This window comes from Trachypithecus francoisi, unplaced genomic scaffold (genome assembly GCF_009764315.1).
Source record: "Trachypithecus francoisi isolate TF-2019V2 unplaced genomic scaffold, Tfra_2.0 Lachesis_group3, whole genome shotgun sequence".
Classification (NCBI taxonomy): Eukaryota; Metazoa; Chordata; class Mammalia; order Primates; family Cercopithecidae; genus Trachypithecus; species Trachypithecus francoisi.
Genome location: NW_022681468.1, coordinates 67,755,432 through 67,770,369, shown reverse-complemented (window position 1 = coordinate 67,770,369; position 14,938 = coordinate 67,755,432). Strand labels below are relative to the sequence as shown.

General features: G+C 37.0%; 1 protein-coding gene and 1 non-coding gene across 2 annotated transcripts in view; one reads left to right on the top strand and one right to left on the bottom strand.

Annotated features, from left to right (window-relative positions):
* LOC117069790 (tetratricopeptide repeat protein 6-like) overlaps nucleotides 1–14,938 on the top strand; it is a 63,764-nt gene that overhangs the window by 34,820 nt on the left and 14,006 nt on the right. The window contains exons 13-16 of the mRNA XM_033188221.1: nucleotides 3,995–4,068; nucleotides 10,064–10,274; nucleotides 12,530–12,682; nucleotides 13,525–13,695. Coding sequence (XP_033044112.1) covers nucleotides 3,995–4,068; nucleotides 10,064–10,274; nucleotides 12,530–12,682; nucleotides 13,525–13,695 — 609 coding nt within the window. The remainder of the gene's footprint in view (nucleotides 1–3,994; nucleotides 4,069–10,063; nucleotides 10,275–12,529; nucleotides 12,683–13,524; nucleotides 13,696–14,938) is intronic.
* Nucleotides 14,136–14,243, bottom strand: LOC117071654. Its single transcript, XR_004432420.1, has one exon. It is a non-coding gene; the product is annotated as a U6 spliceosomal RNA (small nuclear RNA).

Genomic DNA, 14,938 nt, shown 5'->3' with positions numbered 1-14,938 from the left:
ACTGGGGCAAGAGCAGAACTCAGGTTTCAGCATTGAATCATTTCTCTTCTGGACTACTGTAGTAGCTTCCCAACCGGCTTAAGGTTCCACTCTTGCCCCTGTACATGCTATTCTCTAAACAGATGCTACAGAAATCTCTTAAAAATATAAAGCAGATCAAGTTATTCCTTTGCTCAAAACCCTCTGATGGCTTCCCATCACACTTAGAATAAAAGCTGAACTCTGGACTGTGACCAAGCAAGACACTATTTGATATGACTGCTGCTCACCTCTGATCTCATCGTCAAACATTCTCTTCTCTCCACTAGTCATGCCACCCTGGCCTTTTGCCATTCCTTGGAAATGCTGGGCTCCCTTGCTGCCCCAGGACCTTTACACGAGCGAGTCCCTGTGCATACATCACTCTTCCTCCTGATCTGTGTGTGATTCATGCCATTGTTTCATTTAGGTTTCTGCTGAAATGTGACCTCTTCAGTCAAAAAGGTAGAAGCTAAACTAAAATGGAATATTAAAAAAATATTAAAAGAATCCCATATAAGTCTAGGAAGGGGAAGCAGAGGAACAGAAATGGAGAAAACCAGCAGAAAAGAAATAATAAAATAGTAGAACTAAATCCAGCCACACCAGTAGTTATATTAAATGGAAGTAGTCAAAATACAACAATGAAAATCATGAAAATGTCTGATTGGAATTTTGTAAAAGTGCCAACTATATTTTGGCAACCAGAAACACATTTTAAATATAGTGATATAGATAGGTAACAACAAAAAGCTGGAAAAGATATATCACAGAAACACAAATTGAAAGCAAAAAATTCAATTTTTCTCTATGTGAAGTTAAAAAATTAATTAAAACAACTAAAAAACGATGTGAGCAGGGGAAGAAGCAATGAAATATATAAGACTGAGTAATTAGAGATCTGCATGAAAAACCAAGAGAAAGTAGAATCTTTAAAAACACTTTTAGTGGGAAAGATTGATTAACAGAGAAGCTGAGTAGCCTGAGTGCTGAAAACATTAGTTAGTTGAGAGCTGTATGCCCTTCATAGGAACACTTTGTTCAGGAAGCATTTCGACTGGGATTGTTTGTGAAGTTATGGCTAAGTTAACCAGAAGTTAATGGGTTAAGAACATTTGTTTTCTTCTTTTCCCTCTTGAAAACCTACCAAGATAATAGTAAAGGGTTAAAAAAAAAAGATATGGCCGGGCGTGGTGGCTCAAGCCTGTAATCCCAGCACTTTGGGAGGCCGAGACGGGCAGATCACGAGGTCAGGAGATCGAGACCATCCTGGCAAACGCGGTTAAACCCCGTCTCTACTAAAAAATACAAAAAACTAGCCGGGCGAGGTGGCGGGCGCCTGTAGTCCCAGCTACTCGGGAGGCTGAGGCAGGAGAATGGCGAGAACCCGGGAGGCGGAGCTTGCAGTGAGCTGAGATCCGGCCACTGCACTCCAGCCTGGGCGACAGAGCGAGACTCTGTCTCAAAAAAAAAAAAAAAAAGATATAATGCTGCAAGGTTACAGATAGTAGAGAAGAGATGTTTAGGCACCCCAAACTGCCATTCTCGATCTAAATCCCTCAAACTTAAATATAAATGGGTAGCCAAGGATCAAAGCTTAAGGGAAATGAAAGAGCGACTAAAACAAACAAGTTGTCATAAGTATGTAGCAGTGGCCTCCAATCTTTTTGGCACCAGGGACCAGTTTCATGGAAGATAATTTTTTCAGGGTATTCAGGTGGCAGTGTGGCGGGGTGATGGTTTCGGGATGAAACCGTTCCACCTCAGATCATGGGGCATTAGATTCTCATGAGGTGCACACAACCTAGATGGGCGCAGTTCACAATAGGGTTTGCACTCCTATGAGAATCTAGTGCTGCTGCTGATCTGACAGGAGGCAGAGCTCAGGCAGTAATGCTTACCTGTGGTTCACCTCCTGCTGTGATTGAGATGTAAGATTGAGATGTAGATTGAGATTGAGACGTAGATCTATGTCTCGTATACCAGGGGTCCCCAACCCCTGGTATATAGAGCTGATGAGAGAAGGGGAGGCATGTGAAGTGGTAGTGTGAGACTGCTAAATTCTATTCTATGTGGTACATATTAGTGGCTGTGTGGTTTGTTGTTTATCATCCTTATATTAGAGAGATAATTAATGCAGAAGAGAAAAATTATAATATTAAATAACAGTGGCTAACTTTATTCTAAGTAATGCTACTAGTCATCTTTTATGTCTATTGTTGATAATTACTGCCTAATTACCATGTAGTATAATAATGATTATGTATATAGCGTCAAGTTCACTTTTGTAAGTTTCATCTGATTACAAAACTAAATTTGTTTTAGCCTTTTAAGTTACATGGTCATCCTTGAAACTTCCAAAATTAATGGGAATGTTTGTAATAAAGCTCACTTACACTTGGAAGTTTGCCTTATTTTTAGCAAAAAAAAAAAAAAAAAATCCTCCTAGAGAGATGTCTGGAAGCATTTTTATTATATTATATTTGGTTAGACAATAATTTAAAAAATTTTCTCCCAAGTACTTCCATTTGGTATCAGATATGCTTCTTGAATCAATGTGGGGTGTCCACATCTACAGGTTGGTCTGTGACTAATACTGCCTCCTCCAGCAGGATCTCTGAGTGCTCAGATTAACCTTACTACTCCCTTTTCCACCTCCAATAACAGCAGAAAATTTATCCTACTCTTCAAAGACAGTCAACCTCTTCCCTCTGACATAGCCAGGGAGGGTTTGTGGAAGGGAGGGGGCGGGGAGGGAGAGGGAGAGTGTGGGCTTTGATTAGCTCCTTTCTGGCTGGGTAGTGTCCTTTGGGGCTGCAGAGTTCCAAGGTCTGGCTTCCAGGAAGGAAGCCTGGAGGGGTTTCCTTTTGCCACTCCAGAGAAGAGTGTAATATTCCCTACTGCTCTGCTTGATCAAGTGAGATCACAAACACTGTCAAGGAAGATTCCTGCTGAAGCAGTCTTCTGGGGAAAAAGCAGTGCTATTTTCATTCCTTCATAGATTCAATACTCTTTCAGAAGCCCTTCCTATAGTATAGCAATCACTAATCAATCTACATCTCATATATTAATACATATGTGAATATCATGCAGTTGACATGATATAATATTTTGTTTTACAGTTATATATTTAAATAGTTTCTTAATTTAAATTTCTTATTAAAAATAAGAAAATTTAAATTTTCTTATTTTACTTCAGGCCTCAAATATTTCTGTAGGACTTTGAAGAGCCGTGAGCTTCAGACACTGTCCCTGGGGCCTGATAGAGAAAAGAGCTCTGGGCTACCATGGCATGATCTCTTGTGGACTTAGCCCTTCGAATGCTTTTAAACAGCCTCTTTCTAGTGGCCACTGGGATCCTTCCCAGCTGACTTCCCTAACTTCAGATCTGGGGATTAGAGTTTCCATTTCTCCCTCGCAGGGGGCTTATGGATCCTTGACAAGAGACGATTTCTCGCCAGAAGTGTGGATTCCAAAGGCGGCAGCAGCTCATCCATACAGAAGGCCTGGTTATGCCCTTTCCCCAACCTGGATGCCTGTTTGTCCTATAGTCATGTAACATCAAAGGTTCTCTCCAGGTGCATTTCCTTTTCTGTCTAGATAGAGAAGTCTCCAGAGGAGTTCACTGGGAATAAACAATAGAAAGAAAGTAAATGAGATAGATACTTCATTACCCATTGCAGGGCAAAACCATAGGAAAAAAATCTCCATTCTTGAGTAGAGACGGGTGGTACAAGACTCTGAGTGAGTCTACAATAATAGGTTTCCTTTGTTTCATCTGTTCTTATTTGATGTGATGCTACAAGGAAAATACAAAGTTTTAGAAAGATGTGTATTTTAATGCTTGTGTCACATGTATTTAGGAAGATGTGTATCTTAATCCTTGTGTCATTGTGGAATCACAGTTAGAAGGAAGTTTAAGATAGCACATAAAATAATGTTGCAAAATTAACAAAAGCTTATAACATTATTTCAGGATTTTAAACAAGCTGCTCTGATAAGCCAGACTAACGAGAGCCTTTGTCACGCCACTGCCATGTGCCATCACAGGTATGGAGTGCAATTGATGTCAAAGTGGAAGCAAGCGGGACCATCAGACTTATCTAATTATCACCCCATAAACAAGCCAGGAGAGAATGGAAGAAACTGGGAGAAATTGTGAATGTGACAGAGTACAAAAATGGGGAGGGATACAAAGAGTTCCCTATGTAGACACGGGGACCACATTTGGTGTTCCTCAGCACCCTTCTGCCTTCTAATAGACTGTTCTACAGAAATTAGCAGGCAAATGCTTCCATCATGGCTTTGGGCAGAGTTCATCTAATCCAAGCATAGATGCTGGGAAAGGATCATGGCAATATATAGAATAAAATTATGCATAACTCAAAATATCTAAGCATAAAATAATTTATTTTGTTCATAAAGTAGGACTAACTTTTATAAAGTCTCTTTCCTGGAAGAAAGGGTGATTTTAAAAACTTATGCATTTTTAAGAAAAGTTTGCATTTAAAAACATGACTAAATCTAAGTAAAAAACACCAGCAAATATCTACAAAAAACACAATACTTAAAGCAAAGTTACTTCTTCTGGGTTTATTATAAAAATAAGTTACTGAAGAAGAGATGAAAACACTTAAATAAGGTTAAAATATAGAAGATAATCAGCTTAAAATATACTCTGAAATAATATTATAGTGTATAGACTTTGCTAGCCATAATGCTTATGTTTCTACATATATATTTGGCATCATAAAATTAACTTTTGGTAATTTTGCTTTTAAAATTATAGAGATTCAGCCTGTGAGGATTTTAATATGTGATAAAATGTATTTGGTCAAATAATAGTTTATCACTTTTTTTCCCCTAAGAAACAAATAATACCAGTTAATTTGGAGGATTAAATTAGAATAGTTCCAAATTATGTAGACTAGGCTGTATAAATACCCAATTTAAAGAGTAAAACATAGTTTGAATTGTTTAGGAAATTGACATCCTTTTCTCTTTGAGGACATATATAGTAAGCTACATTTTCCTATGAAGGTTTTTTTTTTTTTTAATTTTATGGGCAGAGTAATACCATAACTGGAACTTCTGAAGGTGTCTTTGTGTTAAAAGGCCTAACCTGGTCTCAGACCTTTCATTTTGTACAGACAGCGAAACCCGGTCATACTATTGTCTATTTTAATCCAGCAACCTTTGTGCAATCTATCTCTTTAAGTAATTGTCATTCTTAAGAAGAGATGGAATAACGATGACTGATGTGTTTGTTTTGGTGGGTGAGTGAAGACCAAAAATGTCCGAGCTCGTTGCATTCTGTTAAAATTAAAAACAGACTCCAAAACTACTCTCTACCTCACTCCTATGTTTAGGAACCATTAGAACCAGTAAATTTCTCTATATGTCGGTTCACAATCTTTTTTATGAAATGTAATCACTGGGTTTATAGTGGAGAGCCTCCTTGAGCTGACACTGCTTTGCAATTCCAAATAACCAACTTTCATCACCCAACTAGAATCTCTATTGTTCTTTAATAAAAGTAGAATTTAAATCAACTGTACACCTCTGAAAACTCAGAGTCCCAGTTCCACGTGTTTTGAGTTCTGAGTTGTGCTGAATTTAACAATAAGGAGTGTTTAGTGATTGGTTGTATATATATAAATATTTTTTGCTTTTCAAGGTGAGCTATAACATCCTTATACCACAGATGCATGGACTGTAACTATGGGGATTTATTCCTGGTGTGTCTTACAGTAGGGAAAGTAAACATTTTCTCATTTGGAAAAATTCTTTAAAGAATAAATTTTTAAATTTTAAGGCTTTGATCTTTGATCTCGTGGGGTTGCAGACTTTTGAAGTATCCTTTGTATATCTCTGGTTCTCACTCTTGTGGTTGCTAGGAGACAACATTCCTTAGGCTTGAATATCCTACTTGTTGCCCAATTTAGTCACCACGAGTGTTATGGTAGAATTAATTTTTAGAACTGAGAACGCCACTTTCATACTTCAAAAAATATCGTAGAGGGAGATTACTCAAAGTTATATATCCTATCTACTTTTTACTTTAGCACATTTATTTTACTATTCTTATATATTGGGGCATAAAATATTTTTGAGTCTTTAACTCTTCAAACCAGATTCTTTAGTTTGGGGAAGGATTTGTGATTTATTTGTACAACTCAGTAGGGCACATCTGGTCACGTATGTGATTAATTTGGAAAATGCAGTGGACCTTTGTGTCTGTGGCCTGCCTAGTGGACAAGCTCAGCACACAATCCCTTGTTCACAGAACACAGTAAATAGAATCATGCACCTCCAGTAAGTGATCACATGGCTCTAGATTTATGCGAACACGTTGTATTTTAGAAAACCTCATTTAATATACTTTTACACTTGTGGTAACTGATGCTTAACAATTTATATCTCATTGAACGTGTATCCTGACAAGATCATAGATATTCTGCCACATTCTCCCTCTGGCTAAATGCCATGCAGTTACTTAACAAGGGCTTCAACCTGTAGGACACTGTGACAGACACATATTCAGAGAAATGAAATTTCTGTTTCCACAGTGGCATCTCCTCATTTTTTTTTTTTCCTGGTCTATTGATGCAGGAGGCTGGGGAGCCTCTGATTTTCAGCACTTTCACCTCCCTGGACTTGATTTTAGTCACTATCGGCTTTGAGGAGCTTGCTAGCTGTCTTTCAAGATCTCTTTTCAGCTTTAAGATTTAATGATTATTTACTTTGTCTGAACAGACTAGTTGTTCACTAAACATTAGTGCTGATAACTTGATGGGTACAGAAAAATAGCTTCAATCACTGCCATTTGGTAATTCACAACTTGTGTGACACGGTGGTGAGCTTCAGTTCACTGCCTTATTTTTCTATTTGGTTAGGCTATACAGAAGGGAAGATTGTATTTCATAAATCATATATTAGAATATGTACTCACAAAGGATTTTTAATTTCACTGGGTAAGAGGGGCCAGGGTGTATGATGCAATTTGGATGTCAATATTACTAGGGGCATTTCAATGAATTTGGGGAGAATATGAGAGAAAGGGATTTCCCTGGAAATGTCCATTGAAATGGTTACTATAGGTATGCATCATAAGTAAATGCTTCACTACCCACAGATAGAAATACTAAACACAACAAAACCTATCTAAACCTGTCAAAACTAAAATGCATTTTACACAGAATGACTATTATTCCTGATAAGGAATTTGTTATGCTATGTTTAGAATTATTGCTATACTACAGTGAGAAGGCACTTGGAAAAGCAAAGTGGACTTTTACTTCTTCTTTTTCTCCTTCCTTCCTTCCTTCCTTCCTTCCTTCCTTCCTTCCTTCCTTCCTTCCTTCCTCCCTCCCTCCCTCCCTCCCTCCATCCCTCCCTCCCTCCTTTCTTTTCTCTTTTCTTTTTTTTTTCTTTTCTTTCTTGAGTCTCACTCTGTTGCCCAGGCTGGAGTGCAGTGGCGTGATCTCGGCTCACTGCAACCTCTGTCTCCCGGGTTCAAGCAATTCTCATGCCTCAGCCTCCTATGTAGCTGGGACTACAGGTGCATGCCACCATGCCTGGCTAGTTTTTTGTATTTTTAATAGAGATGGGGTTTCACCGTGTTGGCCAAGCTGGTCTTGAACTCCTGACCTCAAGTGAAATACCTGTCCCGGCCTCCCAAAGTGCTGGGATGACAAGCATGAACCACCATGCCCAGCCCGACTTTTACTTCTTAAATAGTGCTAATTATCAGGAAAGAGAGCACAATTTCATTGTATACTACTTAAGGAAAGTGACCTTGTGTTTTCCTGAGTAACTCAAAAGGCGGCATCTGATTCCCATATGTGGATGTTAACCTTTGCCTGCTTGTAACATCAGAAGCAAGCTTTCTTAATGCTTCACTGTGGATTGTTGTGTGATCTTCTAGAAGAACACCTGTTGCACCACATTTGGGAAAACATGGAGCAAGTATGGCAAGTACCTGTTACTTTTCATGGCCTGGACAAGCATTAAAAAAATACTGTATCACATTGTGAGAAACTGAATTGCCTTTCAGTTTCAAAATGAATTCTTTCCCAAACCTTCTGAACACATCAAGGAGAATGTCTCAGCTAAGAGGTAGTCTTTTTTTTTTTTTTGAGATGAAGTTTTGCTTTTGTTGCCCAGGCTGGAGTGACGTGGCACAATCTTGGCTCACTGCAACCTCTGCCTTCTGGTTTCAAGCAATTCTCCTGTCTCAGCCTCCCGAGTAGCTGGGACTTCAGGGGCCCGCCACCATGCTTAGCTAATTTTTATGTTTTTAGTAGAGACAGGGTGTCACCATGTTGGCCAGGCTGGTCTTGAACTTCTGACCTTGTGATCCACCCGCCTCGGCCTCCCAAGGTGCTGGGATTACAGGCGTGAGCCACTGCGCCCGGCCAGAGCTAGTCTTTAAAAACTTTCTGTTGGTAATCGATGGTGCAGCACTCAGCTGTTTTCTGCAGAATAAAGTATCCAGCTCCAAGCTTATCATTTTAGCTTATTGTTTTATTTATGACATGAGATAATTTTTCAACTTATGGTATTTAAATTAATTTGCTTTTAAAAATAAATTTAGTTAAGTAAAAAAAAGTGGGTTGATTTAAAAGAAAATATTTAGTGAAAGTGTAGGTGGAACCAGGGGCAACTTTCATGAAGGAAGGGGTAGTTTGGAAATCACTGGTTTAAGAGATACTCTTGAGTAACCTCTAGAAGATGATAACTCCTGGAACAGTCTATCCTGGGTTCCATGTATTTTATAAAGGAAAAATGGGCAAAGTAGTGATCCATCTTATTAAAATACGAAATCTGTTTGAGAAGTAATGAAGAGAATGGAAGGAAGATATAATATTCAATGGGTGAGGGTTTCTGTGCTAGGTGTTCTTCACATGTTCTTATTTGATCCTCATAACAACCTTAAAAAATTAATATTAATTTTCATGTTCAGGCTCAAATCTGAACTCCAAGCCTTTCTTCTGGCTACCTTGTTGAGATATCAGCTCACTAGCTCTTGTACACCAACCACAGGTGTATTATAGGTGCAGATTGTGTGGTAGAGATGGCTGTGTGGAAAAGCATGGATTTTGGAGTAAGGCTTATCTGAATCTCAGATATTTTCTCTGTGCAAAATAGTATGTTAGTTATCTGCCATTACCTGTGTGCAAACTTTTCTGTGCCATAATTTTCCTTTCATCTGTAAAATGTAGATAATTATAACTAGCTTACAGAGTTGTTGGAAGTATTAAAGGAGATAGCATATGTTAAGTATTTAGCACAGTACCTGGTAAGTAAACAATGCTAGTTTCCTCATTCCATTCTATTTTTAAAAATCTTAGACTCTCTCCATGTTAATTGAAACTAAATATTATTATTAGATATGCATATGAAATGGAGAAGTCACTTTATATGCCCATGAACAAATATTTGATGCCTTTACAAGAGAGTAATTAGGGAGGATAGAGAGAGTTATCATTTAGCCAAATACATTCACAAATAAAATGCATTTTACTTTCTTCTCTCCCCTTCTCTCCTGGTGTCCACATTGAAATGGCCTGCCTTTATAGGAGATCTGATGTAAGGATGCCCATGTGATGAAAATCTGGCTGTTTTCATTGTATAAGGAAATATTAAATACATACAAATAAGTTTATTTTAATCTATTTTTTAAAAGTAGATTTCATCAATCATAGCGTATGTTTTTCTATACTGGTAATTAATACCTGTTAAAAACAGATTTAAGAATTCCAAGTGGACTTTAATAACTTGAAAAAAAATCCAGAATATCATCCCATCACATGCTGCTATGAAAATGACTCTTTCTTGCCATCAAATCTTCAAAGGATCTGTCACACTTCCTTAGGTCTTATGGACTTATGTGCCTACCTCCTACAATGGATAATAGAAATGGAGATTTTTTTTATGAGTCAATTCAAATCTTTATGGACAAGTCAGTTACAGGAAAACATTGCATATGCCACCAGAATGCATCAGTTCACCAGAAGGCATCAATATTTTTATTTATTTGCAGAATTAATGAGTTTGAAGAAGCTGTCAATTTCTTTACCTGGGCTCTTAATATTAACCCATGTTTTCTGGATGCTTATGTTGGACGGGGAAATTCTTACATGGAATGTGGTCATGATGAAGCCACCAAGCAAGCACAGAAAGACTTTCTGAAAGCACTGCATATTAATCCAGCATACATAAAAGCCAGAATTAGTTTTGGCTATAATTTGCAGGTAATATAGCAACATTTTGAGCATTAAAGGCATCTTTTGGGGAGAAAGAATATATTTGGCTCTTTCCTGGCAATGGGAGTATATGTTATTCCTTTGGTTATGAACATTTGTCTTTTCTCTTGCTTTTAGGTTCCAGAGTAGCAGTGGGGACAGGGGGTTTAGTTAGTTATAGAGAGACTGTCTGGATCTGGATCAGCCTGGGGAACTGGTAGGCTGGTTAAATGAAAATCTTTTGAACCTGAGCTTCCTTTTATGTCTGCACCCCTCCCTACCTTCCTCCTCACTTACAAACAACTTTTAAAATTTGCCTGAAGTTCATCTGTAAGAACCTGGGTAACATTTATTTTACTAGCTTGTATACCTAGGCCCCACAGGTTTTGTCCTATTGCATTAGTGGAAAGCTAAAGGGAAGAAAATTAGCCATTACTGGATCACAGAGAAATTTGCAAAGTCCATTTAAAGAGAGGGATTTCCAAGGCAGCTAGAGCTGACTGCAATCCAGTGAAGTGTGTTAAGATCATCGTCGTTCATTGCATTCAACAGACATTAACCGAGCACTAAATATAGAACGGAAACTGCTCTAGGCCTAGGGATATAGCAATGAACAAGATATATTTCCTTCTTCTTGCAGAGTTTACTACTCAGTGGAGAGATAGGCATCAAACAATTAATCATATGAATAATTGATTATAATCATGATAAGTGCAACAAAGGAAAAGGATGAGTTTTAGTATAACTTTTAGTATAACTTGTAACAAAATAACCTAGCTTTGTTTGAGAGGTGAGAGAAAGCTTTTTGAGAAATTAATAATGTTGAGGTGTGAAAATAGGGGCCATGGCTAAGATACAGTGTTCTGTAGAGTGGAACCGGCCCATCAGAAAGTCTTGGAAGAAAGAGACAAGAGGGCCCAAGTGGATGGAATGTTATGGGCAAAGGGAGCAGGGTATGAGTTGAGGCTGGAGTTAAAGGCCTTATGGTCCAGTTAAAAATGTGAATAGCAGTAATAGGAGAAGTGACATCAAATTTGCATTTTATGAATATCTCACTGGGTGTATAGCAACCTGAAAGAGAATTGAAAAGCCCAGCAGTGTAAAGAATTGAGTCAGGAAGGAGGACTGCAAAAGGAGAGTTAGGCTCATCTGAGTTCTGTCCAGGGAAAGAGCAACAGTTTGTTCAACAAATACTTACAGATTCCCTTATTATTTGCCTAGCACTAGAAATATAGAAATGAGCACAACAGAAGTGGTCTGGAGCAGATGACAGAGATCTTACTGTGAGGCAGTTTGCTATTTAATATTCTAATAATCGAATCTCAATTTGCCTGATTCCTTGTTTATTAAATGAGCTTGTGTTGACAGTGTGGATTTAGAAATGGTTTACCCAGAGAGAGAAGATTTGATGGTCAGGAAACAGGGTCTTGTTCCCTTAACAATTGTATTTCTTTGTACTTTCATATGAGAGTCCCTAGGCTCAGCTTGGTTAAAGTGAGTCAGCTTCCAAGATTCTGGCACGATGGGTTTTTTTAGCCCATGAGAAAAAAAGACAGACTCCAGACTGTACTGAATTTATTAACTCACTGCCTTCCTGTGGAGGCATTTAGTTGCCAGCTGGTCTTCTCTAAGAAGCACTCTGACATCATTCTATTAACAATGCCCCTCTCCTGACCTTTTTCTTTCTTTTCCAGTTGGTATAAACAGAAGCTTGGTAGATTTACATGTATTTTCCATGGAATACGTATAGTGATCCTAAAACGCCAGATGCTGGCATGATTTATCAGAATATGTTTTACATCATTATTCATTTGTTATTCAATACATGTTTATTTTATTATGTATATTATGTATATATTATCTGTAACTGGAGATTCAGTGCCAATCAAATAAATGCAATCCCTCCCTATGTGTGTGCAGCTCAATGTGAATCTTTGTGTGTTGGTAAAAACTGTTGGCATTTCACATGGTAGCTATGATTTTTATATTGTCCGGGATTGGTACAGGAGATGACTCTGAAGTTAAATATATTTTAATTAATTAAAATTTCATCATAAATACTCAGAGGTAATTAGTCAACTGAATACAGCCACAGTATGCATTCAGTACACCTACTTTCTGGTTTAAAAGAACTTAGACTTAGCATGGCTAAATACCCTTACTAAATACCCTTACTAAAGGTTTTATTTGATTGAGTCAGAATCATAAACATTTGTTATGTGATGGACTATTTCCTACTTCGTGTAATTGGAAAATTATTTTAGGCCCAAGGAAAATTCCAGAAAGCTTGGAACCATTTTACGATTGCCATAGATATTGATCCAAAGAACTACCTAGCCTATGAAGGAAGAGCTGTGGTCTGTCTTCAGATGGGTAATAATTTTGCTGCAATGCAGGATATTAATGCTGCCATGAAGGTAAAAACCATCTTAGGTTATATTATTATTAGCATAAATTAACACTGTCAATGAATAGGTTCAAGTAAGAAGTTCTCTGTTAGCTTTTTAAAGTACTTATGCAGAAAATAATGTTTTGTATTTTTTTAACCCAAGTGATCCCTAGGGTAAAGAGTTATGGCTTGCCAATTTTATAACCTAAATGCACTAAAACCCCAAAGTCCTGATAAATGTTGATCGCTTTCAGTAAATACGCTTTATACTTTCATGGGACATCAATATTATTTTGTCATACAAAGTGAATGCATAACATAAAATGATGTTCTAGGTTTGAAGGAACTAAAGAAAGAACAGTGTAAATCCCCAGAATCTTTCCATAATGAAATGACAAGTAAAAATCTCATGTTGAATGCACGGATAGAAACTCTTCTTTACTTCTAGATTTTGGGTTTTGATTCTGTAGATTTGGGCAGATATTGTAGTGTTTGAGATGAGAAAAAGGGAAGAACTGAAAGATAATTGCTACTACATAAAAATACACCTGTTAACTATTCAATTTAATTTCTTCTCTAGCTTAACAGCTAAACAGATAAGCTTTTCCACTTTGTCTATTCCTTGGAAAGGAACTGAGTGAAAAAACACTAAGATTATTTGTTTTATAGCAACCAAATCAACAAAGTGTTGACACTGAACCAACTTCATACCAACTCCTTTCTCAAAATATTTATTCTGCTGGGGTTTTACATGCACTATAAAATTACTCGTTTCCCACAAGTAGATTCTCTAATGTTCATTTTGGCAGACATGAAATCAGAGATAAATACTATTTCCAGATGTTAAATAATCATAATATTATACTGCAGATCAATACTACAGCAGAATTCTTAACAAATCGTGGGGTGATTCATGAGTTTATGGGCCATAAACAGAATGCAATGAAAGACTATCAAGATGCAATTTCTCTAAACCCCAAGTACTCGCTGGCTTACTTTAATGCGGGAAATATCTACTTTCACCACAGGCAGTTTTCCCAGGTAATGTGAGTTTTACTTAACACTTTCTTTTTGACATGAAATGCTATCTTTATTATATATAGCTTCAAAATGTAGTTCATACAATCTCAGGCTAATAATGCATTGGCTATTAACTCTTTTATTTAAAATATTGTCTTACATAAGAATGTTTATAATTTATCCATTAAATATTTATGCCTCTATGGATTTATTCTCCTCATTATCATCAACAATACTTGTAAACGTTTTTTCTTCTTTTATATTTTATCACAATAAATGCCTTGCTAGAATCTTATTAAGACATAATTGGCATAGAACAAATCACACGTATTTAAAATGTATGATTTGATGTCTTGACATATGTGTACACCTGCAAAATCATCACTACAATAAAGATAATAAACATCTATCAGCACCAAAACTTTTCTCATGCTCCTTGATATTTTATCCTTCCTTCCCTGAAAAATATGAAATGCTTCATGAATTTTCATGTCATCCTTGCACGGGGGGGCATGCTCATCCTCTCTGTATTGTTCCAATTTTAGTGTGTATGTTGCCGAAGTGAGCATCCAGTAAACATTTTTTTGGACTTCCCCAAGTGTGAGGACTTGCTTTGTGATATGTATTGTCACCAGCTCCAGCCTGGAATCCTCTGTTCTTTCCCGCACTTAGACTTCCTTCAAGACCCTCCTTATGATTATCTAACTCATCTTAATTTATGCTTTTTCCAAATTTCTGCCATGGGAGCACTTGACTGGGAGTAAGACTTGGATTTTAGTTTTGGTTTTGTGTGATGCCTTAATCTCTTTGGATTTCAATTCATAATATCTGAAACAAAAATGTTGGGTCATTAGATGATGATATTTTCTATTTTTGGAATTTATTTCATTTGAATCATAAGGCATTTACATGATTCAAACTCTTAATTTTTAAATTTTTGCTTTTTATTTAGAGTCACTCTTTTTTCTGCTTTCCTTGAATTTATCTTGTTATTTATCTTTTTGAGTTGGAAGCTTAATTTATTTTCACCCTTTCATTTATATTGTAGTAAGTTATTAAAAGTATGCCTTTTACCCAAGTACTGTTTTGGCAGCATTCCACACATTTGGCCCTGTAATGTTTGCTTGTTTAGCTCTGGTGAAATACACCTAACAAAAACTTTACCATCTCAACCATTTTTAAGTATATATTTCAGTAGTGTTAAGTATATTCTGAAATGTTTTTATTAATGTTTTCCCCAGATTTTGCACCTGTAATTTCTATT